Source organism: Suncus etruscus, chromosome 17 (assembly GCF_024139225.1).
Source record: "Suncus etruscus isolate mSunEtr1 chromosome 17, mSunEtr1.pri.cur, whole genome shotgun sequence".
NCBI lineage: Eukaryota > Metazoa > Chordata > Mammalia > Eulipotyphla > Soricidae > Suncus > Suncus etruscus.
The window spans coordinates 35,285,604-35,312,217 of record NC_064864.1 but is presented as its reverse complement, the minus strand read 5'-3'; the positions used below and the strand labels follow the sequence as shown (position 1 = coordinate 35,312,217).

The 26,614-nt window shown below is 37.8% G+C and overlaps 1 protein-coding gene and 2 non-coding genes across 3 annotated transcripts in view; 1 reads left to right on the top strand and 2 right to left on the bottom strand.

Annotated features, from left to right (window-relative positions):
• Positions 1 to 25,312, bottom strand: part of RPP30 (ribonuclease P/MRP subunit p30) — a 30,967-nt gene extending 5,655 nt beyond the window's left edge. Inside the window, exons 1-6 of the mRNA XM_049764338.1 lie at positions 25,231 to 25,312; positions 24,621 to 24,676; positions 23,739 to 23,795; positions 22,737 to 22,811; positions 21,647 to 21,718; positions 8,731 to 8,820 (exon numbers count right to left, since the gene is read on the bottom strand). Of these exons, the coding sequence (XP_049620295.1) occupies positions 8,731 to 8,820; positions 21,647 to 21,718; positions 22,737 to 22,811; positions 23,739 to 23,795; positions 24,621 to 24,676; positions 25,231 to 25,312 (432 nt within the window). The remainder of the gene's footprint in view (positions 1 to 8,730; positions 8,821 to 21,646; positions 21,719 to 22,736; positions 22,812 to 23,738; positions 23,796 to 24,620; positions 24,677 to 25,230) is intronic.
• On the top strand, positions 5,938 to 6,044 carry LOC125995270 (U6 spliceosomal RNA). Its single transcript, XR_007490818.1, has one exon. It is a non-coding gene; the product is annotated as a U6 spliceosomal RNA (small nuclear RNA).
• On the bottom strand, positions 23,490 to 23,595 carry LOC125995443 (U6 spliceosomal RNA). The gene has a single exon (XR_007490970.1). It is a non-coding gene; the product is annotated as a U6 spliceosomal RNA (small nuclear RNA).
• Positions 25,313 to 26,614: the final 1,302 nt, after the last annotated feature.

Below are 26,614 nucleotides of genomic sequence, written 5' to 3'. Positions count from 1 at the left end.
GGGCTCCTCTCCTTACATTTAAGTCATCTGTTGTAGAGTAAACCAGGTATTTGAATCCAAGAATGAAGAGACAAAGGACTGAAGAGCTAAAAACTGTTCCAAGAATATAGTGGTTAGACTACATAGAGATAGAATGAAGGAATACAGACAACCAGGGCTGTGAATTTCCTAGATGCCTGGCACTGTGCTAGGAGTCTTAGTCGACATTTATCCCTTAATGGTATTTTTTCCTACAGGATGTGTAAGAATACCTATTTCTCTCTGGTATCTGTGCTCTCTTTGGTAATAGAGCTCTTTGATTTTTAGCAAGGCTCAAGAATGTTCTGCATAGAGAAAAAAAGTCAGAAGCCTAGGCCACTGAAGTCTTGCCCAACTCACCAGATATACTGGACAGGAGAAAAAGAAACTTCTCTTTTATTTAATACACTGGGGGTGGGGGGCTTGGTTGTCCCTCCCAAGAGACACTTAGGGAGCACTGAGGTCACTTCCAGGGAGACTTGTCCAACTGGGCTGTCGGTTCAACCTTGCAGTGCCAGTATTATCCAGATTAGGTGCCCTGGCAGTGCTCAGAGGCTCCAGGGTCACCTTTGGCAATGCCCAAGGTCCTCTAGGACTGCCTCCTGTAATGCTCAAGGGACCATGTAGTGCATAGGATCAAACCAAGGTCACTACACATTAGTCATGTGCCTTACACCCGCCTAGACTACCTCTCCTACTCCTTCAGACATGACAAATAAAAGCTTCCAAAGTAAGAAAACAGCCTAGAAGAGTTGGATATAGAAACCCACCACTCCATTAACTAGCATCCCCCAGATTGACTAACTCAATATTGTCATTCATTCATAACAGGGATGTATTCAGCCCATTGTAATAAAAAAAAAAAAAGGGAAAGATTCTTCCTGGTAAGAGTCTAGTTTAGTAGGATATACTATTGAGTAATCACACAAGAACATAAAATTTCAACTATAATAAGCACATTTTGAATTGGGCAATGGAGGAATTTATGAAATAGAAGGAGAGCATTTCAGAGAACTGTATGTAGAGAAGTTTTCATAGCAAAAAGAACATGGTGAAAGTTAAAGGAGGTAAATGTTGGGAAGAGGGAATGAGGGAGAAGTCATCATACTGTTACTTTGATGGAAATGGATATTAAGAGATTGGGAAGAACCAACCATGAAGGTCTTTAGAGTTTAAGAGCAATGGGAGGCAGAAGGATTTTAGTGTGGAGATGATATAATGGCAAAGTCATCTGGTTTCAATGGTACTTTGAAAGAACTAAGGAATGAAAGTGGCACAACTGTCTAAGTGGATTATCTAGAGGGCAAATTGGATATGGCTAGGAGAGCTGCAGGTCTATTCATAAGTGTTTACAGGAAATTAAAAAGTATTTCCTCCTTTCTTTAAGCTTTCCCACCTTTAATTCCAAAGTAGTTAATAGGCACCTTCCATCTTCCTTTCCTGAACAGATATTCTTTCTTCTACCCCACCTTCTTTTACCTCCTACTCCTTCCCTAATTTTTCCTTCTACCTTGACGCTCCCAGATACTAGATCCCCTTACACATCTGATACTAGTGTAGTTGCATTTACATGTTATTTTCCATACTGCAACCTTCTTCTCTCCTTTTTTGACATCTTTTCCCCATTTCTTATTATTTAGCATGTGATTTAATCTTTCTCTCTTTGTGGTGTTGGGGGTCAAACCCAGAGCCTTATATATGCAAGGCAAGAGTTCTACAACTGAGCTACATCCCAGGTCCCTGATAATTTTTAGAGAAAATGGTCTATTTTGACACTCTGTGTCACTGTTCAAAGTAAGTTGTTCTTCCTGTCTAGCTAGTGCACCTAAAAGTTGGTATCATGATACTTTTTTGTAATACATAACATCCTTTTAAATAAAACTGTTTAATATATCATAGATAAATAGCATATGAAAAAAATTCATATAATGAAAAGAACAGAATGAAAACAACTGAAAATCAGATAAATCAAAACACTTCCTTTAGTCATATTCTTAACTGTCTCCCTGGTTATTTCTAGTATCCAAACTACTAATTAGTGAAAGAAGGTGACATTTCTTTTCTACATCCTAGCTGTTGAACTAAACCATAAGCAGGATGAAGAGGAAGTAAAAGATGTGGAAATTCATAGACCTGGGTACAATTTTAGTAGCCCACAACCCCATTCTGCCAGATAAAAAAATTTAAATCCCTTTTGCTAGTATAGGTAGAGTGGGAGAAAAAAAATTGACATAATTATCAGCAAATTACTTTTCATGAAAAACTTAGTTCTGATTGGTACATTAATAAAATTCATGTTAAAACTGTTAGAAAATAGACATAAAATTAAAGATAATGTGCCACTGAAAATTAAAATAGTTCTTTTTACAAAACTTTATATTTCATTTTTGAAAAGATAAAATATACTTATTCATTACTGAAGTTACTGCTTCTAAGACCATTGTAATGACAATTGCCTTATGCTCATTAAATGATTGTTCACAGAAAGCTTTTTCATAAAGAATGATAGTGCCTGCCTGATTGGTTTTTGATTGCATTTCTGACCAGATTCTGGATTAGGTTAAATGATGATATTTCTTATTATGAAGAAATAAGACATAATGACTCTAATTAAATCAAGGCAGGCATATGATACTGGAATCAATCAGATATTGGTGGTAAAAATCCAAGAAATAAGCAAAGCTGAAGAGAAAGAGAAGAGACAGAAAATAGAGTTGATTACACAATTACTTTCACCAGTTTCTTATATCCTGTTCCAGACTTGTCAATCCTTGTGTATTAGGATCATTTGTGTACAACTGTGAAAAATTAAATAGGTTTACACAGTAAGGTCACATCCCTTGGGCATATTAGAAAACAGCACAGATCTGAATTTGATTTGGTCTGTGTTCTTTGTGTTGAAAAGCAGGAGCATTCAGATGGGAATACACTAGGCTTTTACCTAGAGGCTAGGGTATTGTGAGAATTATCAGCTCCGATGGAGAATATGAGGAAGGAACAGGAGTCAGAAGCACACCAGAATATGCTATTTGTATGACATAATTTCTGGTCCTTTTTGTCATCTTCACCATGGGCTCAGGACACCATAATTTCAACTGCAAAATTCCTTATAAGCCTCCTCTGGAGTTTAACTTGTAGGGAATTTACAATTTTTTCGTGTGAAAGTTGGATTTCTAAAACCATGAAATCAGCTATTTTTGGATGGTCAAGTCACTTCTAATTATTCATTATCTTAAAGCTTAAAACATATGCTTACCTGCTCTAGCTCAGCAACTTGAACCTCCATTCCAAGGTTATGAAAAGCTAACACAGACACACTTGTTCCCTTAAAGGGTTAACTTGTGATTTGTGCCCCAAAGTTTTTGTTTGGTTTACTAAGTAAACCTATTTAATTTTTCACAGTTGTAAACAAAAGATCTTAAGGGCTGAAATAATACAAAAGGATGGACAAGTCTGAATTGTTGGGTTGGACAAATAGCACAAGAGATTAGAGGTTTTTGTATATATGTAATGTTTGATTTCTGGAATACAAGCTACCCAAAAGCTCCTCGGCACAACTGAGCAGTGTCCAAAAAAAAAAAAAGACTGAATTGTTCAACACCCATCACTACTATGCTTTTATAGTGACTGTCTGAATATATTTTCATACTTCAATGTACATATATTCTTTTCTATCTAGGTTAGATATTGATACCAGCAATATATACAGACCAACACAATCAATATTAATGCTGAGTCACAAGCTGGACACCTGATTCTTAAGTTTCTAGTGTTCACTCTTAATTAAATAGAAAAATGGGTAAATAAGTGAATATGGACTTTTCTGCTTCTTGGGTTTAAGCCTACTTCAACATGTGAAGACTAAAAATAATCTGTGCAGCGTTTCCATCCATTCCATCATCTAGATTTTATTAAGCAACATATGTGAAATGTTCACACCAGATTTAAAAAAAGCAGTCACTGTGTTAAATATTGCATATTCTCTTTACTGGTCAAATTTTACTCCTAACAATTCTTAAAAGAGGAAAATGAGATACAGTAAAAAAAATATCCATCAAAAGGTAGCTTTCCTGAACTTAGGATGAAATGGAAGAGTGGAATATCCTAGCACAATCCCTTTTTAAAATTTTTTTAAATTATTTAAACATCATGATTACAAACATAATTATAGTTGAGTTTCAGTCATAGCAAGAATACCCGCCTTCACTTGTGCAACCTTTCCATCACCAATGCCCCCATCCCTTCCCTCCCCCACCCTCACCTGTATTCTAGACAGGCTTTCAACATCCCTCACTCACTGACATTGTTGATAGATCTCAGCAGTTATTTCTCTAACTGCACTCACAACTCTTTGTGGTGAGCTTCGTATCTTGAGCCAGTCCTCCCAACCCTCATCTCTGAGAATTACTTCAATGTCTTTAATTTTTCTTAAAACCCATAGATGAATGAGACTATTCTGTGTCTCTCTCCCTCTGACTAATTTCACTCAGCATACTAGATTCCATGTACATCCTTGTATAGGAAAATTTCATGACTTCATCTCTCCTGACAGCTGCATATTATTCCATTGTGTATATGTACCACAGTTTCTTTAGCCATTCATCTGTTGAAGGGCGTCTTGTTTCCAGAGTCTGGCTATTGTAAATAGTGCTGCAATAACTATTGGTGTGAAGAGGGATTTTTGTATTGGATTTTTGAGTTCCTAGGGGTGGTACAGATGGATCAAATGGGAGCTCAATTTCCAATTTTCTGAGGAATCTCGATATTGTTTTCCATAAGGGCTGGACAACATGACATTCTCACCAGCAGTGAATGAGAGTTCCTTTCTCTCCACAGCCCTGCCAGCACTGATTGTCCTTATTCTTTGTGATGTGTGCCAGTTTCTGTGGGGTGAGATGGTGCCTTATTGTTGTTTTGATTTACATGGCCCTGATGATTAGTGATGTGGAGCATTTTTTCATGTGCCTTTTGGTCATTTGTATTTCTTCTTTGAGAAATTGTTCATTTCTTCTCCCTGTTTTTTGATGGGGTTAGATGTTTTTTTTCTTGTTAAGTTCTGTCAGTACCTTGTATATCTTAGATAAGCCCCTTATCTGATGGGTATTGGGTGAATAGCTTCTCCCATTCTGTGGGTGGCTTTTGTATCCTAGGCATTATTTCCTTTGAGGTGCAGAAGCTTCTCAGCTTAATATAGTCCCATTTGTGTATCTCTGCTTCGACTTGTTTGGAGAGTGCTGTTTCTTCCTTGAAGATGCCTTTAGTTTCAACGTACTGGAGTGTTTTATCTACGTGTTATTCTATATACCTTATGGTTTCAGGTCTGATATCAAGGTCTTTAATCCATTTGCATTTTACCATTGTATATGGTGTTAGCTGGAAGTCTGAGTTTGTTTTTCTTCCAGCCACCCACTCCCCTCACTTCATATGCTTCCTGTATGATGATTGCTATTTACTGAGAGAGGACCAGCAGGTTCCTCTCATAGATCTGCTATGAGAGATCTAGAGTCACTTGACTGGCTAATCAAATTTTAGGAAGGAATCTTTTGTAGTTTTGGAGTAATGGAGAAAGGACAATGTACAGTTGCTGCCATAATCTGAATTGAAAAGCAGGGCCTGTTCTTTAGAACACAACTGATAACCTTCATCTAAATAACCTCAGGAAAGCTCCTTTAACACTGCTGTAGGGGTCATGAAGAATTCTATGCAATACACTGCTGAGCATTTCAGGGACCTGGTCTCAGGCTCATACACTTTGCTCTTCCCGCAACCAAGTGCCTGGGATTGCATGTACCTTTACTCAGAGTCATCTAGAAAACAGCCTTCCTGGTCATTAAAGTGAAGAAAAAGGAGGAAAACAAAAAGTTGAAAGTTGATCAGCAAGTCCCTGTGCATTGCCATCACATAAAAACTGGACTGGTTGTGCTCGCTTCGGCAGCACATATACTAAAATTGGAATGATACAGAGAAGATTAGCATGGCCCCTGCACAAGGAAGACATGAAAATTCGTGAAGCATTCCATATTTTTTAAAGTTCTGACACCCCCCCCCCCACAAAAAATAACAAACTGGACTGGCAGTGTGAGGAGAGTAAAAAGCCTTGGCAGAGAGCCAGGGACATAGCTCAAACAGCTGAAGTGTGTTCTTCATAAATACGAAGAACCCCTCAAATGGGGGTGCAGGGCCAATTCCTGGCACAACATGGTACCTGAAGCACAATTGAGAGCAGCCAAAGAGCACTAACCCAGAGTAACTACTAAGCATACTGGGTATGTGAAGCCCCTAATTTAAACTCTCTTTAATCCCTGCCTCAAAAAAGACTTGGCAAATTCCTGGAGACAGACATTGCTATTTGGTAAGAAAACATGTGAGGCCAAAGACAACAAGAGTGTGGTTCCTGATTAGTTTGTGTCCTTTATGACAGGCAGTGGGGACATATCAAAGATCTCATTTGACAGGGAGTTGGTCAAATCTGGGCCCTAAGCTTGTGACTTAAGAGTTGACAGGCTTTTCCTTGCTAACTTCCAGTTAAGCATGTTTGATGAATGAACCACCAAGCAATATAAAACTCCAGTTCCATGGTATACTTTATGGTGTATGTATATGGTCTATATGGTATACTCGATGGTATCTAAAGATATCTAGTGGTATGATTCAAGGATTATTTTAATGTTTACTTATTTAACTGAAAAATATAACAAGAAATACAATTATTTGAGCTTATTATTTGTTCTACGGTACTATTTTCACTTTAATGTTTTTTGTTTGTTTGTTTGTTTTGGAGCCACACTGGTGGCACTCAGGGGTTACTCTTGGCTCTGTGCTCAGAAATTACTACTGGCAGGTTCGAGGGACCACAGGGATGCTGGGTATTGAATACAGGTCGGCAGCATGCAAGGCAAACACCCTACCTACTATGCCACTGCTCAAGTTCCTCACTTGAAAGTTTTTTTAAGAAAAACAACTTTAAAAAATTTTTTTGGTACTTTATGTGCAATTTTAGTAACATTTCTAAGGGTAGAAAAGAGCCAACTTAAAGTGTTCTATATGGAATGATTTTTCCATACCATGTAGATCAATTTTCTCCCCTTATTTTCTTCATTTATTCTCAGAATCAAATTAGTACCAAACACAAAAACAGAAATTGAAGAATATTTTATTTTACAAATATTAAAAAAAAAAAAACAGGGCAAGGGGAGCTATTTTGAAAGAACAACACATTTTTCTCTTTCCCATCATGTATGGGATTCCATGTATGAGTTAAATCCTTCTATAACATCTTGATCCATCCTAGGATCTGGCTACTAATGCAAATAGCTGGCAACTGTGCTGATCCTATAGTAATCAACAGGAAATAATCTAACCTTGTAAAGGAATGAGACTTAGAATGTCGGACGGATGGAAGATAAAGAAGAGAGGAAATAATGCTATGAAAGGTAGCAGGAACAGTTTTATAGCAGAGAAAAAAATGAACAGTCCCCTGACACATGACCACCAATTAGGTTATTATGAAAGAAACCTGTGTTTCTGGGTGAATGAGCATGATTTAATGCAAGTGATTCATTTATTCACATCCTTCAATTTTTAATTTTTGGTACAATGTTAGGCTACTTTACTTAAAACAAAGATCATCCCTGGTTCCTTTGTATGTTGGTTTACAACTTGGGTTTATCCCCAAAACAGAGACTGTCTTACTTGGAAACAAGGATGGGACTGTCTCAGGATAGCCTGAGCTGTCTGTCCTTACACTGTCCTTATTGCTCCACCCAGGGGTGGTCTCCGTACTCAATAAAAAAAGGCAGTTCTGGCAAGCAGCTGGTTGGAGATACAAGGTAGAAGACTGCCAGACTATACATATTCACCATCAGCCTAGTTTGGATTATTTCGCATGTGACCCTGATTCAGACTTGTTCACCTGGGCTTGGAGATATGATGCTTGGGGTGATTTTACTGTGTAATATAATTGTGCTTTTGGTATACAGGTTACAATACCAGCTTCAATGTGCTGAAACCCTTCACTTCTGTCTCCAGATCCTTTCTGGAGGATCTGGAACTATTCCATTTCCTTCTATTCACCCCCTCCCCCACACACCCTGGTAATCTTAGTTCTATGGTCACACCTCCAAGGTTTGTCTTCTAGTCCAGAAGACAATACACTCCAGGCCCTGCTCTCTCTGGCAACTTTGGTCGCTGGTGCCTAAGGAGCCCTCTAACTTTTCCCTTTTCCCTTCTTTACTGTTCTGTCCCTTGAATGTTCAATGTTTAGACTTCCAACAGAAATAATTATTAGCTGTCCTTTAATACAGTCTTCAGATATTTTGGTTTCTAAGGCCTTTCAAAAAGTCTTGATAACTTACTAGATTTTTGTTTGTTTGTTTGTTTTTTGGGTCACTCCAGGCAGTGTTCAGGGGTTACTCCTGGCTCTATGCTCAGAAATCGCTCCTGGCAGGCCCAGGGGATCATATGGGATGCCGGGATTTGAACCACCATCCTTCTGCATGTAAGGCAAACGTCTTACAACCATGCTATCTCTCCAGCCCCTACTTAAATTTTTAAATCTTAAAATTGCTTTCTTCTTTTAGTTAGTTCTGTTTCCTAAATTAATTACCTGGCTTCAGATTTGCTTTCTAAGAACACTTATTTCTCTGTTCCCTTTCCAATTTGTTTACACAAATTTCTATAGATTAAGCATAAAGTCGAAAGTATTAGACTTACCACATTAATAGGGGGTCTTTTGAAGTAAAATGGTAGTTTCTCTGTTACAGTTATGCAGACTAAATCCACATCTAAGTGTGTACAAGCAACCTGTCAAGAAAAAAGTACTGATAAAGTCAAAATGACAACTGACAGATTAAAATGGGAGCTACAGTTAAATCTGATATAAAGAAATACATATGGGGAGGGGCGGTGAGGTGGCGCTAGAGGTAAGGTGTCTGCCTTGCAAGCGCTAGCCAAGGAAGGACCGCGGTTCGATCCCCCGGCGTCCCATATGGTCCCCCCAAGACAGAGGCAATTTCTGAGCGCTTAGCCAGGAGTAACCCCTGAGCATCAAATGGGTGTGGCCCAAAAAACAAAACATCAACAAAAAAAAATAGATATGATTCACTCCCCAGTTCTGATAGCTCTTTGTGAAAATACATTTAACAACTTTTAATTTATGGTTAGCCATTTGTTCAACTATGGCCTGAATAGGCAGTGTTAAGTCCATAGATCACACAGGGCTTATTAACTTCAAATTTATTGTCAACAACAGAAGATGAGTTACATTTGTTTTGGGAAGGCTATTTCATGTTATTCCATAAAGGGGAAATAATCTAAAATCGAAGGGCGGGGGGGGGGGGAGGAAGTCAAAAGTAATGCATGTATCGTTATGTATTTCATAAATTATTTTTGTGCCAGGAATTGTTTTTGATCTGTAGCTCTTATTGGTCTACTGAAAGTCTCAGAAAAAAAAAAAAAAGAACACATGATATTTTGTTCAAATATTAACAAAAAGACCAGAGTTGTTACAAATGATATGAAAATAGCCCAGTGGTTCCCGACTGTGAGAAACTGTGAGTGTTGCCTGTGCTTGTTTTTCCACTGTCCTGTCTCCTGAACCTCTTGGGAGTGAGCCAAAAAGGGCCGGAAAAATAGCTCTCCCAGAGGCTCTTCCACGGGCCAGAATGCCAAGGAACTGTGTCTGACCATGAAAACCGGTTATCCGCAGTATTCTGTAGAAAGGTAGGTTCCCTGGTTGTGATGTCAGGCTGTGAAAATCTACGTCTGCCCAGTGGTTCCTGACTGTGAGAAACTGTGAGTGTTGCCTGTGCATGTTTTTCCACTGACCTGTCTCCTGAACCTCTTGGGAGTGGGCCCAAAAGGGCCCAGAAAAAAAAGCTCTCCCAGAGGCTCCAGAAGAGCCACTGCAATAAAAAGAAAAAAAAATCACTATAGGGACTGTGCTGGATCACTGAAGCCCAGCATTTCTCTCCACACTGTCTTCTCTGCTGTGTGCTTGGGCCTAAGATTTGATCCTGTGTGAGGTTTCATCCATGGAGGGCTCCCTTTCCTTGGAGGCAAGTCGACCCACCAAGAAAGGGCGGAGCCAGAGGAGCATGGCCGCACACATCATTTAGCGGATGAATACCACCACAACATGAAGAAAAACCCACAATACAAGTGTGATAATGGGGAAACAACGCAGGTCAGCATCAGACATGGAGAATGAAGATGACAATTCTGATGACCAAAAAACAGCCAACCACCTAATCAATCACTCAGATAAGGATTTAGACAAGAAATATGGAAGATGCTCAAAGAACTCAAAGAAACCATGGATTGAGTTGAACAGAACACTAATAATAACCAAGAAAATATGAAGACAGAAATCAGAAAACTCCAAATTGAAATAACAGGTCAAATAACAAGCCTAAAAAAAAACTCAGTATACGATTTGAATGACAAAATGGATGAGCTCTCCAAGAGAGTAACAGAAGCTGAGAATGAGAATGAGAATGAGATGAGATAAATAACACTCCATACAGTGGGAGAGATTGGACAAAAAACTTAAAGCACATGAACAGACAATGGAAAAATAAGTCAATGAATGGGAACAGATGAAAACAGAAGTCTATGATAAGCTCAACAGAAACAACTTAAGAATCATTGGAGTCCCAGAGACCCAGGAAGAAAATTTCCAGGAAGAATCAACAGTCAAGAACATCATTAAAGAGAAACTTCCAGAGCTAAAGAATATAAGCGATACAATCCTGCATGCCCGAAGAGTACCAACCAATAGAGACCCCAGAAAAAAATACCCCAAGACACATCCTAGTCACAATGACGAATCCCACAGATAGAGACAGAATTCTGAAAGCAGCAAGATCAAAAAGGGAAATTACATTCAAGGGAACATCCTTGAGATTTACAGCAGACCTGTCACCAGAAACACTCAAGGCCAGAAAGCAGTGGTGGGACATAGTGACAAAACTCAATGAAATAAATGCTTTGCCTAGAATACTGTATCCAGCAAAACTCACTTTCAGGTTTGAAGGAACAATACATGGTTTCACAGACAGACAACAGCTCAGAAACTTTACAAACTCAAAACCAGTCTTAAAAGAAAAACTGAATGACCTACTTTAAGACAAGACTGACCAACAGACACACCAAATTTCGATATAAAGATGGCATTAAATCTGAGGACAATTCTTTCTCTCAATGTCAATGGACTAAATGCACCAGTTAAGAGACTCAGAGTGGCTAAATGGATCAAAAAACTCAATCCAACCTTCTGCTGCCTACAAGAAACACACCTGAGTAGTCAGAACAAACATAGACTCAAAATAAAAGGCTGGAGGAAAATTATCCAAGCAAACAACACCCATAAAAAAGCTGGAGTGGCCATCCGAATATCAGATGATGCAAACTTTATACTCAGAAAAGTTGTAAGAGACAAAGATGGACACTGTATTAATCAAGGGGTATGTACAGCAGGAAGAAATCACTCTTCTAAACATATATGCACCAAATGAGGGGCCAGCAAAATATCTAATACAATTGTTGACAAATCTAAAAAATAATATCAATAACAACACAATAATTGAGGGGGACCTCAACATGGCTTTGTCAACACTGGATAGGTCAACCAGACTGAAACCTAACAAGAATATACTAGATCTGAGAAGAGAAATGGAAGAAAAGGCCTAGTAGATATATATTGGACACTCCATCCCCAGAAACCTGGATACATATTTTTCTCCAATGTACATGGGACATTCTCCAGGATAGACTACATGCTGGCACATAAAACATACCTCCATAATATCAAGAGCATAGAAATTTTGCAGGCTACCTTCACTGACCACAAGGCTCTGAAATTATATGTGAATTCCAAAGGGACACAGAAGAAAAACTTTAACACCTGGAAGTTAAACAGCCTCATACTGAATAACTAGTGGGTCCGAGATGAAATCAAAGAGGAAATCAAAACTTTCTTGAAAACAAATGATAATAAAGAAACAAACTATCAGAACTTATGGGACACAGCAAAAGCAGTACTGAGAGGAAAATTTATAGCTTTGCAAGCACACATCAGGAAGGAAGAAGAGGTCTACCTGAATAGCTCAATGACACAGCTCATAGAATTAGAAAGTGCTCAACAAAAGGACCCAAAAATAGGGAGACAGAAGGAAATAACAAAGCTGAGAGCAGAAATCAATGAAGTGGAAACCCAAATCCAAAAGATCAACAAAAGCAGAAGTTGGTTCTTTGAAAAAATAAACAAGATTGATAGACAACTGGCAAAACTAACAGAGAGAGAGAGAAACTTGATAACTCGTATTAGGAATGAAAAAGGAGATATCACTACTGATATGGCAGAGATTCAAAGGGTAATAAGAAACTACTTTGAGAAACTCTATGCCACTAAAAATGAGAACCTGGAAGAAATGGATAAATTCTTGGACTCTTAAAACCTCCCACAGTTGAATAAAGAGGATGTAGCATATCTAAACAACCCCATCACTATTGATGAAATTAAAACGGTAACCAAAAACAAAAGCCCAGGCCCAGATGGATTCACTAATGAATTCTTTCAAACCTTCCAAGAGGAACTACTAAAAATCCTGGCAAGACTCTTCCATGAAATCACAAAAAACAGGAACACTTCCAAATAGCTTTTATGAAGCCAACATCACCTTGATATCTAAACCAGACAGAATGCTATCAAAAAAAGAAAATTACAGACCAATATTGCGGATGAACACAGATGCAAAGATCCTCAACAACATCCTGGCAAATAGGATTCAATGCCTCATTAAGAAGATTATCTACTACGATCAAGTAGGTTTCATCCCAGGAATACAAGAATGGTTTAACATCCGCAAATCTATTAACAAAATACACAATATCAACAACAAGAAAAATAAAAATCACATGATCATATCAATAGACACAGAGAAAGCATTTGATAAGGCCCAACACCCATTCTTGATCAAAACTCTCAGCAAGATGGGAATGGAAGGAATCTTTCTGAATATAGTTAAAGCCATCTTCCACAAGCCAGTGGCAAATATTGTCCTCAATGGAGAAAAACTAAAAGAATTCCCTCTTAATTCTGGCACAAGGCAAGGCTGTCTTCTTTCACCACTCCCATTCAACATAGCACTGGAAGTCCTTGCTATAGCGATCAGGCAAGAAAAAGATATCAAGGACATCCAGATAGGAAAGGAAGAAGTCCCTGTTTGCAAATGACATGATACTCTACTTAGAAAACCCTAAAGACTCTACCAAAAAACTTCTTGAAACAATACTCATATAGCAACGCAGGCTACAAAACTAACACACAAAAATCAATGGCCTTTTTATACACTAATAATAATAGAGAAGAAATGGACAATCCCATTCACATTAGTGCCACACAAACTCAAATATCTTGGAGTCAACTTGACTAAATATGTGAAGGACCTATACAAAGAAAACTATAAAACTCTGCTCCAAGAAATAAGAGAGGACACATGGAAATGAAAATATATACCCTGCTCATGGATTGGCAGGATTAACATCATTAAAATGGCAATACTCCTCAAAGCATTGTATAGATTTAATGCGATTCCTCTAAAGGTACCTAGGACATTTTTCAAAGAAGTGAATTAGGCACTTTTGAAATTCATTTGGAACAATAAACACCCTCGAATAGCCAAAGCAATTATTGAGAAAAAGAATATGGGAGGCATTACTTTCCCCAACTTTAAACTGTATTACAAAGCAACAGTTATCAAAACAGCATGGTATTGGAATAAAGACAGACCCTCAGATCAGTGGAATAGACTTGAGTACTCAGAGAATGTTCCCCAGACATACAATCATCTAATCTTTGATAAAGGAGCAAGAAGTCCTAAATCAGGGGTCCTCAAACTTTTTAAACAGGGAGCCAGTTCACTGTCCTTCAGACTGTTGGAGGACCAAATTATAGTAAAAACAAAAATTATGAACAAATTTCTATGCACACTGCATATATCTTATTTAGAAGTGAAGAAACACTGGGGCCGGGCGGTGGCGCTGGAGGTAAGGTGCCTGCCTTGCCTGCGCTAGCCTAGGACGGACCGCGGTTCGATCCCCCGGCGTCCCATATGGTCCCCCAAGAAGCCAGGAGCAACTTCTGAGCGCATAGCCAGGAGTAACCCCTGAGCGTCACAGGGTGTGGCCCAAAAAAACCAAAAAAAAAAAAAAAAAAAAAAAAAAAGAAGTGAAGAAACAAAATGGGAATAAATACAATATGTGGCCCACGGGCTGTACTTTGAAGACCCCTGTAAATGGAGCAAAGAAAGCCTCTTCAAAAAGTGGTGTTGGCAAACTGGCTAGCCACTTGCCAAAAAGCGAACTTAGACCCCCAGCTAACATTATGTACGAAGGTAAAATCCAAATGGATGAAAGACCTCGATATCAGACCTGAAACCATAAGGTATACAGAACAACACATAGGTATAACACTCCATGACATTGAGACTAAAGACATCTTCAAGGAGGAAACGGCACTCTCCAAGCAAGTGAAAGCAGAGATTAATAGATGGGAATATATTAAGCTGAGAAGCTTCTGCACCTCGAAGAAAATAGTGCCCAGGATACAAGAGCCACCCACTGAGTGGGAGAAACTATTCACCCAATACCCATCAGATAAGGGGCTAATATCGAAAATATACAGGGCACTGACAGAACTTAACAAGAAAAAAACATCTAATCCCATCAAAATATAGGGAGAAGAAATGGACAGACACTTTGATCAAGAAGAAATACAAATGGCCAAAAGGCACATGAAAAAGTGCTCCATATCACTAATCATGAGGGAGATGCAAATCAAAACAACTATAAGGTACCACCTCACACCACAGAGATTGACACACATCACATAGAATGAGAACAAGCAGTGTTGCTGGGGATGTGGTGAGACAGGAACTCTTATCCACTGCTGGTGGGTATGCTGACTAGTTCAACCTTTCTGGAGAGCGATATATGGAGATTCCTCCAAAAACTGGAAATTGAGCTCCCATATGATTTAGCTATACCACTCCTAGGAATATACCCTAGGAACACAAAAATACAATACAAAAACCCCTTTCTTACACCTATATTTATTGCAGCACTATTTTCCATAGCAAGACTCTAGAAACAATCAAGATGCCCTTCAACAGATGAACAGCTAAAGAAACTGTGGTACATATACACAATGGAATATTATACAGCCGTCAGGAGAGATGAAGTTATGAAATTTTCCTATACATGGATATACATGGAATCTATTATGCTGAGTGAAATAAGTCATAGAGAAAGACAAAGATGGAGAATGGTCTCACTCATCTATGGGTTTTAAGAAAAATAAAAGACGTGTCAACACTTTTCAGAGACAAAAGAGAAGAGGGCTAGAAGTTACAGCCCACTTAATGAACCTCACCACAAAGAGTGATGAGTTTAGTTAGAGAAATTACATTGCGAACTATCCTAACAATGAGAATATATAAGGAAAATAGAAAGCCTGCCTAGAGTACAGGTGGGGGCGGGGAGGGGAGGAGGGATATTTGGGTCATTGGTGGTGGGAATGTTACACTGGTGATGGGGGGTGTCATCTTATATGACTGAAACCCAACCACAATCATGTTTGTAGCCAAGGTGTTTAAATAAAAAATATTATAAAAAAAAGGAAAAAGAAAAAAAAAAGAAATGATATGAAATAATTTAAAATTTTTTCCGTTTCCTTCCCTTTTCTAATTTTTGTTGATTAATATGTTGTATTTACTGCTTACAAAATCTGCAGTGGTTACTAAAAAATAGATCAAAAGTGAAATCAACTGATAAGAAAATCAGAAAAAATAGAAAAGCAGGAAAGAAAAACAAAATCCAGCTGGAGGAACATTACTAGCTAAGAGTTACATGTCAAAAATATTCGGACACTGTTAGAAGATCTGTATCTGATTTCATCATTATTTGATTTAGTTATAAAAAGAATTGGCTGTTTCATACTACATTAAAAACAAGCCACATTGACCACACTGGCGCATACCAGCTCCACCCAAGAACTACTAGAAACAAATAGCAATCAGAGACTTCAAGACACTGCCATCAAGTTCAGCTTCTGTTTGCCTTTTATTCAACTACCATAATGGCAAAAGTCAAAAGTTCAGCAACATATCAATAATGGACAGACACAAGAATAAAACTGCATAGATCAAAAAGTCTTTAAATCAGGAGCACGTTAAAAAGAACTTCAGCAGCATATGTCAAAATTCTAAATGCACACACCAGCAATTTCACCTATAGGTATATACCTTATAGACAAACTATTAATATATAAGGTTTTATTTCTTAAAAATGCTAGGAATATTAGTGCAGAGTCATTGCAATATCAAACCTAAAAGACTAGACACAATTCAACATCTCTTGATTTTATGAAAATAAGCCATGGTCTCTTTGTACAACAGACCCTTAAAGTGAATGAAGTACATATAGCTCTAATGGATTTTAGGAAACTATCACCATGACATACAGATATGTATATTAGATAGGAAGGTGGTAAGGGGCTATAAAGGAAGAATTAAATACATAAAAATACAGCTCATGAAATGATACATAAGACCTGCTAACAGTGGTGACCTCTGGGAAAACAGGGGAGGGATTTAAGTGGGAAGATGTGCTTTTCATTACATACCCCTTTATACTGTTTGAACTTACTATGATGAATATAAATTATTTGTCATCAACAAAGCTGATTCATTTTTAAGGAGTCAGTTAACCATTCTTCCTCAAATAAAACTTAATTAGGTTACTCTTATTTATTTTCATTTTGGGGCCACACCCAGTAATGTTCAGGGATTCCTCCTGGCTTTACACTCAACTATCACTCCTGGTGGTACTTGGGTGATTATAGGGGATGCCAAGGACTGAGTACATGTCAGCTCTGTGTAAGGCAAGCACCCGACATGCTGTACTCTCTCTGCCTTAACTTTTTGCTTAGATGACTAATTTCTCCCTCTTCCTCAAATAACAGATAATTAAAAAATATTCCTATATAAAAATTATTCCTATGTTGGGGGCTGGAGCAATAGCACAGCATTAGTGTAGCAGGGCATTTGCATTGCACATGGCTGACCCGGGTTCAATCCCCAGCATCCCATATAGCCCCCCAAGTCTGCAAGGAGTGATTTCTGAACACAGAGCCTGGAGTAACCCCTGAGCATTGCCGGGTGTGGCCCAAACAACAACAACAACAACGACACAACAACAAAATTTCTATGCTGTCTTAAATACTCATAATAAACTTTCAATTACAAAGGACAATGCCATCAGGCTTCCTCTGACACTTATCCTTTGATTAGACTAAATGTTCAAGTGATATGTTTAGATAATTACAATTTATGTTCAGATTACCACAGAACACTTCTTAAATGATAATAAAAATAGTTACATTGAAATATTACTTGAGGCAATATATACAATGGTTTTGAATCTTTCAAATAGTTTTGACAGAATCTTACAATGTCTTTGGCAGGTTGTCTGTAAATTTATATCTAACTTTCTATTTTTGGTAAACAGACTGCTGTGAAGATTCAAGCAAAGTTTATTTCCACTAAAAAGCACATATATACTCATACACTCACTTATTTCTCTTTGATTTCACAGAACAAGGAGAATGGGATAGCAGGGGTTCAATCTCCCCCAAATCTTGCTCATGACTAACAGAGTTCTACATCTTGGTTTTTCATGATATATTATTATCTAAGAGAGTCAGCATTACCAAGGGGAAAAAAATAAATGTGAAAAAAAAAAAAAACAGGAACTCTTATGACAAGTATATTAAAACTAAAAAAGTTCCCTAAAGAATTTACTGAATATAAATATTTCCAGGTTCCATGTCCAGTGATATACTGAGTAACAAGGTTAAATTATCCATATTTTAACTAATATTCCCAGAAACTCAGAAGTCAGTACCCCTAGGCCACACTTTCAGAATCCCACTTCCTTTCCTCAAGAGTCTTCAGTACTGGCAGCATCCCCAATAACTACTCATCAAAGAGTAAAGTATGGTTTTGAAGCTCAAAGAAAATAAAGTTCTATTTCTATTAACTAACTAATTCACTTTCTCAAATGTGTTTGTTACTTTAACAATGGGACATAAAATAATTCATAATATACATATATATTGGGATGCAGCATTCCCTTACTTTTTTTGTTTTGTTTTGGGGTCACACCCTGGCAGCACTCAGGGGTTACTCCTGGCTCCATGCTCAGAAATCGCTCCTGGCAGGCCCGGGGGAACCATATGGGATGCTGGGATTCGAACCACCACCTCTGCATGCAAGGCAAATGCTTTACCTCCGTGCTATCTCTCTGGCCCCATTCCCTTACTTTTTTAATTGGGTATTCAATTAAACTATTTTGGAGACCATTAAACAAAATCACCCAAAGTTACTTAACCCCGTTCCAATCACTTTTAGCATCTAAATGGGAATAACCAACTCATCAGCGTCTCTACTGGCATCCCAACAAGTCTGGACCAGTTGACTCCTCTCACAACCTTCCAATTCTACCTTATCACGGGTGTAGGTAGCTTTGGACAGAATTTATCTATGAGACATTTTTCCAGAGATTAAGTAGAAAACAGAATGCTATTTCCCACGAAAATAATGCTATTTAAGGTGATTAGGGCTTATACCACTAATTTAACATATATGCATGTGCATGTTTTTGATTTGTCTTCGAGACCAGACTAGTTTTAGAATATGCTATCTACAGGGATGTTTAAATATTATGATCAACTTACTAAATAATTAAAATCACTTATTGAACATTAACCTGTGAAGCATCGAGCTACTTGCTTCTGACCTGATTCCAAAGCATGATACATTTATAAAAGCTTTATAGAAGTTGTTTTTCTATAGAAAACAACTAATTATTTTTTTGGCCACACCAGGGATGCTCAATGGATACTCGTGGTTCAGTGGTTGGGGACCATGGGTGCTAGAGAATAAACCGCTTCCTGCATACAAAGTATGTGCTTTAGATTGCTAGATATTTCTGGTTAAAGTTTTAAGCAATAGTTAAGACTTGGAAAGGTAAAAGAAAGATACTACAATTTTAAAAACTTTTCATGCATCAAGTGAGTTTGCCTGTACCATCAATCCCAAATACTTTATTATCTATAGATTTCTTCCAGTTTTCAGAAATGTTTTTATTGTCCCACTCACATACTTTAGAATGTAAGACACTTAATTTACATTTGAGTTTTTAATAGTTTGCAAAAAACAAGATAGAATATCAAATAAGAAAAAAAAAATCAGGGGCCGGTGAGGTGGCGCTAAAGGTGAAGGTGTCTGCCTTGCAAGCGCTAGCCAAGGAAGGACCGCGGTTCGATCCCCTGGCGCCCCAGATGGTCCCCCAAAGCCGGGGCAATTTCTGAGCACGTAGCCAGGAGTAACCCCTGAGCATCAAATGGGAGTGGCCCAAAAAACCAAAAAAAAAAAAAAAAAAAATCAGATTAAATCATAATGTATTTAGAAAACCCAAATCAAAACAGCTCTATTTAAAATTTAGTGCAAACCACTTCTAGAATCAATTTTCTCTTTTACAACATGGAGACAGTGATAAAAATATGTCCTATACCAGAAGGTTGTTGTACACAAGTAATAAACATGTATCAGTCTTTGAAAGATTATGAGTTGGTATGCCTTTGAGACATAATGTTTCTTTTTAAAGTACTGTTTCCTCTAATCATCAATTTGAAATCAATTGTACAGGAAAAAATTGGGCATGTTTCCAGCTTTTAGCAAATGTCATAAATAAATACTTTAATAACTAAAGTAAGTTACTGCTTAAAAATATGGCTATATCCTTGTTCTTTCATCTATTGTACTTCATATTCTCAGGGCTGGTTCAGAATCTCCTTTGTACCTGGAACAGAGTCTTCACTGGTGAGAATGAACATGTCTGACTTTTAAGAACTACTTTAAAGAAACATCATATGATAGGAAGCACCTTGTGTCCCCCAAATAGTATTCATGGATATTCCATACTGCTTCTTTGCATTTATATGAACAATAATGAATAAGCCATGGAAACACATATATGGCACCTTGTACAACAGCTCCATCTACTGGACAAATCCAGTAAAATTCTTTAATTTTGCCCATCTTTTTTATTCATTGCTTAGAAATGATCTCACAAAATTAAAGCAACAAAGACCAATATTTCCCTTCTCTAATCGATGCAGTTTTGATAAATATTATATTTTTTAAGAAAAAGTCAAAATCTAGAACATCTAGAAGAATTTGTCTTCATTTTACAAAAATTTCTGAAAACTTACATTATAGTTAATTTTTTTTCTTTTTACTACAATCACTTAAAAATGTCTGGCATGACTGGCCCATGCAGCAGAAAGCCGGCCATCTTGAGAGAAGAGGGCGGGCTAAACCCCCACCCTGCCAAAGCCAAGCCTGCTGCCTCCATCACTGACAATTGCTGTTTTCCTGATGCTCTCTGCCTCATCACTTACTCTCTATGATTCCCATTAGGGACACAAATCTGACTTAAGTTCAGGTATACCAGTTTTAGGGCTGATATCACCATAGCTTTTGGAGCAAGTGCAGGCACCCTCCCCTTCTATCTTCCTTCTTCCAGGAGCCCTGGTAGCTGAGTACATAACCACTACAATTCATAGTGACAGTAATAGTGCTGTGAATCTCTGGACAATTTCATTTGCTTAATGCTGTCATTCCTATAGGAACAAACCAATTTAACAGACTGAACAGCCTACAACAAGAACTTAATATATATTCTGTCAGTGTATTAATGACTTCATTGGAGATACAATTATTTTTCCAAATGTGCTTGCTAACTATCCTTTTTCTTTCTTTTTTTTTTTTAAAAAAAACTTTCTTTTCTTCCTTTCCTTTTTCAATAATTTTGCTTTTACTTATCTGAAAACAAATGTATTATCAACTATATCAGTTATATGATGCACTTTCCTTAATTAAATTAAAAAATTTAAATTTAAGAAGTTCAGTGTGTTATCCTCAGTTGACAAAGTAAACAAATATTGAGAAATTTTTTGCTCTGAGAGCCAGCAAAATAACAGATTTAAATGTATAAAATTCAAGTTTAAAATTCCAAAAGCTTTCAGAACACGAAAGTATTAGAAGGTGGCTGATTTTGAAGACTCTGGAGATGACTAAAGACTCTTATGATCTTCCTGGCATGTGGACAATATATACATCAGGGCAAAGAGAAAAACTACAACAGAGGCAGGAACTCCTCTGCCACAGCAAAACCCAATAGCATTCTTCCCTAACAGAGATGACTAGTAGCAAATGAGGTAGAAACTGAAGTGATTTTAGAACTACAGAAGGACCAAGATTTATGCAAGTTTCAAAGGAAAAGGAAGGACAGAAAGAAAAAAAAAACAATCTGATGGGCTCCTTTCATCTGTACCATCCAATGTCTAGCAGGATGACATCACCTCAATTCATCCTTCTAAGTTCTAGAATTTCAAATATAATAGAAAAATATTAACATTTCTAGATGAGTTATAATAATACCTGCAAAGACACAGCATGAGATTTCTTACTTAATATAAACTTTTCTTTTACAATCTGATACTTACATGAAAAAGTTTCTCTGTCTTTGGAAAGACAGCAACGATATCATATAGCCGGACTCTTGAAGAGGTTGCTCTCTAGTAATAAGAAAGAAGAATGTTTACTACAGAATAATTTAAAAAATTCAGGTATGGACTAGCAATCTGGATAAACTCAAATCAATCACCTAGGCCTTCTAACAAGCCAGACATTTCTGCTTTTATATTATCAGAAGAGACCTAAATTACATCAAGATTTTAGATGCCAACATCCGTCACGTGAATCATCTCCCTCTCTACCTTCATATACTGAGAGGTGTTTAATGTGTATCGAAGACTGCGTTTGAGATATAAAACTAAAATTCGATAGAACAAGCCAGTCAAGGAAATTGCCAGATATTTACTGAGCTCTTGCTGTAGGGTGTGGGATGGGATGTGGGTATTAGGGGTGTCTGACATATAAAATCATTAAATGCAAAATTCTGTTCTCAATTAAATACATCAGCTCTTTTGTTTTTAGGGGGTCACACCCATTAATACTCAAGGCTTTTTCATTCTGCACTCAGGTATCATTTCTGATGGCTGGAAATGATACATAATATCTAAGGGAGAGTCAGCTTTACCCAGGGGAAAAAAAGTCTTTTTGGGGGGGTCATATGAAGGATGTTCATGGGATACTGAGTGAAGAATGTACAGTACCCAGAGACCCTTCCATTTTGTGTGTGTGAAACAAATACATATAACTCATAGTGATGTGTTTAGGTTTACAATAAGAATACTTTTTAAAACAAATTAAAGGGATAGTACAAGGGTTCAGAGTTGCCTTGAATGCAGCCATCTCGTTCCACCCAGAGTGTTGATACTGCATATGGTGTGTAGAGGGATTATCAAAGGTTCCGTAAGTGATGTGTGGCATCACTACATATGTGCCCTGGATATCTGTTATAGTAAGTGAACTCTGAGGATAAGGAAAGCAGGTAGGTGTCATGCAGCAGGTGGGAACAGGAGGTAAGACCATTGTTACAACGTTGTTTCAGCAATAACTAGGCTAACAGGGTTCAACATTACAAGTCAATCTAGAAGAAGGTCAAAAAGAGAAGAAAGATAATTAACTTACCAAAACATTACAGTGAGATGGGTCCGAAACGATAATTGTCAGTCTGGTTAAAATTTTAATTGGTCTTGATTTTCCCTGTGATCAAAAACATACTATCAAAAATCCATAAAGTAAAATTTTCCTTTTCAACAGAGGGGAAAATTAATTAAAATATACCAGCAGTGGGGAACTATGATTACAGTTCAGTAATAGGAATCACATCTTTTATAATTTAAAAATCATTTTTAAATGTTTTATTTACAAAGTTATTCATAGCTGAAATTTAGACATCAGTGTCATCTTGTGCACCAAGGTTCCCAGTTTCCTTTCCTCAGCACAAGCCTGCTATCAAGATAGGCACTATTTTGGGGGCTGTTTTCTTTTTGTTTAGGGGCCACACTTGGCAGCGCTCAGTAGTTACTGCTAGCTCTGTGCTCAGAAATTGCTCTTAGCAGGCTCGGGGAAACATATGCGATACCAGGGATTGAATCCAAGTTGGCTGCATGCAAGGCAAATGCCTTACTTGTGCTATTGTTCTGGCCCCTGGGACAATGTCTTGTATATAAGAGTTCCTGAATTCAACTCTTTACAATCTATACACAAATAACAAAAACACCCAAAACAAGGTATCAGCAATAAAGAACAGTAAGTGGCAGTAAAACATAACTCTCTGCCCTCGATGCATTTATAATATCTAGATGGAAAAAAGTTATATTTATATTAAAATATAGGATATGCTCATTCAAAGCGCAAGACACTTCAAAAAAGATCATTAACAATAGTGCTGAACTGACAATTCTTGTGCCATCCTTGTGCAGGAGCCACGCTAATCTTCTCTGTGTTTTTCCAATTTTAGTATATGCGCTGCCGAAGCAAGCACTGAACTGACACTTTTCATGGAGCATCTGAGTCTTGACAGAAAGGTATGGGGACAGAGGAAGGAACAGTGCTGATTAGAACCAAATATTAACTGGATCTGGTTGAATGAATAGGCATTAGAAACACAAAATCCTACGCACGTACCTGTACAATTGGCAATGTTGTGAAGAGTTCAGAGACAGCTACTGGTTTCTCAATTTCCTATTAATAATCAACAGTTACCCAAATTGGACATGTTAATGAGATGAAGTATAATGAGAAAACTACAAGGTTCCCATCATTCATAAGATTCCCACCTCCCCCAAGAAAGCAAGGTATCCAGAAATACTAAATAAAGAACAGAGAAGCTGAGAATATCAATGAGCCTAAACAAATATGTGTATTTATTAGCATATTAAAAAGGGAAATTAATTTGTTACTGAGTCCATGGCAAGAAAATGAACTAAATATTAGTAATTAGATGTTCATCGATACCAATGCATTTCATAAGTTATTGCAAGTGACTTCACAGCAAATCAAATTTAAGAATCCTTACATCCTACTCTGGTACATTATCCAAAACTTTCTCTTACATAATATGCATTTCTCAACTATTAACACATATAAAAAATATACATAGAAAATATATTTCAAAAATATACTTGGGTCAGGGAGATAGGCTTTGCATGCAGATGCCAGAAGCCTTGAACAGTGCAACAAGAGAAATCTTGTGTGGCCATCCCAATAGAAAACAAAAAGCAAAATAGACACCAGTAGTTTTCATATTTTTATTTTTAAACTTTATTTATTTATTGATTGGTTTCTAGACCACACCTGGCAGTGCTCAGGGGTTACTCCTGACTCTGCACTCAGAAATCGCCCCTAGTAGGCTGGGATACCATATGGGATGCTGAGGAATCGAACCGGGTCCCTCCCAGATCAGCCATAGGCAAGGCAAATGCCCTACCGCTGTGTATCTCTCAGGCCCCATACTGTTAATATAAATAATCATAAACAGTGCTCATTACTCCCAAAACTGCATCTTACCTGTTTCTTTTCCTTAAATTCAACAACATGATTGATGGCAACAACGGAATAGCCCACTAAAAAGAAAAATTGAATATATCTGTTAAACTAGACAACTTTTTTTCAGAGGCTGTTCTCAATCGATGAATGCAAGAGTAGGAGGCAATTTAGTAGAGTGATGAGAGGTATGGATTCCGGTGTCAGATTCCTGCTTTTCAATCCAAGCATGATCACTGACAAGTTACTTAACCCTAAACTTCAGGAATCACTTTTTCCAATATAACGCCCCCCCCCCCTTGGCCTCTTTTCTGGGACTCCTCACAACTCCCCCACTGTCCACGAGCTCTTTTCTGGGACTCCTCAAACTCCCCCCACTGTCCACCAGCTCCCTAAATACGTGCATCGTAAGAACCATACTAAAAAACGCGGGTATAGGAACAATTTTTGCAAGCTTTGGTTGCTACCAAGGCTCACCTCTGTGGCCCTATTGCAAACTCCTACAGGCTAAGGGTATCTGGTCTCCTCCAGTCCCAGAAGAGTAGGTACAGCCTCTCCCAATCCTGGCCTAACGTTTCAGGAGACAAACAGGCTGGAGAGGGCCAGCTAGTCACAGTTATTCGAAGAAACTCACCGTGAGCCGCAGTCTCCACCAGCCCACGGAGCGCTTTCAGGTCGGAGCTCACGCTCAGGTCCAGGTCTGCAAACACCGCCATGCTGAAGTCACATGACCTCGGGCTCCCCACGCGGCTTCAAAGGCGCTCGGGGCATGCTGGGAATTGTAGTTTTTACACGCTTTCCGCTCATTGATCTTGTTTTAGCTCTAAAGTTCCCAGGGATTTCCCCAACCTGCTGGGCCCAGTAAAAAAAAAAAAAAAAAAAAAAAAAAAATCAGTGTGCTAAAATAAACAGATTAATTTTAACATATATTTTTCTTCTTCTGAACAAGAATTCAGAAGATGCAGAGTTTTCCCGGGAGAAAGGGATTCATTTCTTCCATTATTCCACCTATCAAATAAGGTGGGCTGATGTAAGGGGTTTATCTGCAATTCATTTGATGGAGCTTGGGAAAAACTAGACATTCTTACTAAGAGCTAAAAACGCGATTAAAAATTTTAATCTCTCTCTCATCCATTTTATTGTTGAAAAGGGAACTTTTCCCAAAGAGTTGATTTGGAGATGCGGAAAATAAAAATGCAATCAACTACTTCAACCACAAGATGGCAGGACTGTCTCGTGCATTATACGTTTGCTTCACCTAGATCAAGTTTTAGGAAAGTTGTAAAATTGATTCTATTTTTGTTGTTGTTTGTTTAAGCTTTTCATTCGACAAATGTATAAGATGGTATATATTTTCCTCATTGAATATTAATATTTTACATGTTTGATTTATTCATGAATATACTATTCTACAAGAATATTCCTGGAATGTAGTTTTTACATCAGTGCTTCTCAAACTATCTGTATGGAAGAATCAGTTTTTTTGTTTCCCCACTCAAGTCTTCGCGAATTAATTCTTGAACACTTCTACACCTTGGAAGAATAACTTTATTTCATGGTATCTAAACTTCAGCTGAATTAGAATGGTCCACTGGGTTTTCACACAATGACAAAATGCTGTAAGCATGTCTAAACAGTTCCAGATTCTGTGCTGCTCACACATCACCAACAATTCTCTGGTCCACTGGCCATATCTAAATAAATGCACTTTTAGATGATTTCTATGTTAGTATTAGGAGGAAATTTTATTTTATTTTTCAGAAGGAATGTGCATAATTATCCTCTTGCTTGAATCTTTTTTTATTTTTATTTTTAAGCCACACCCTGTGACACTTAGGGATTGCTCCTGGTTATGTGCTCAGAAATTGCTCCTGGCTTGGGGGACCATATGGGATGCTGGGGAATTGAACCACGGTCTGTCCTGGGTCAGCCGCGTGCAAGATAGACGCCCTGCTGCTGTGCCATCGCTTGGGCCCCAAAGATTATAGAGAAATATTTTGCTCTCTCCAAGACTTAGT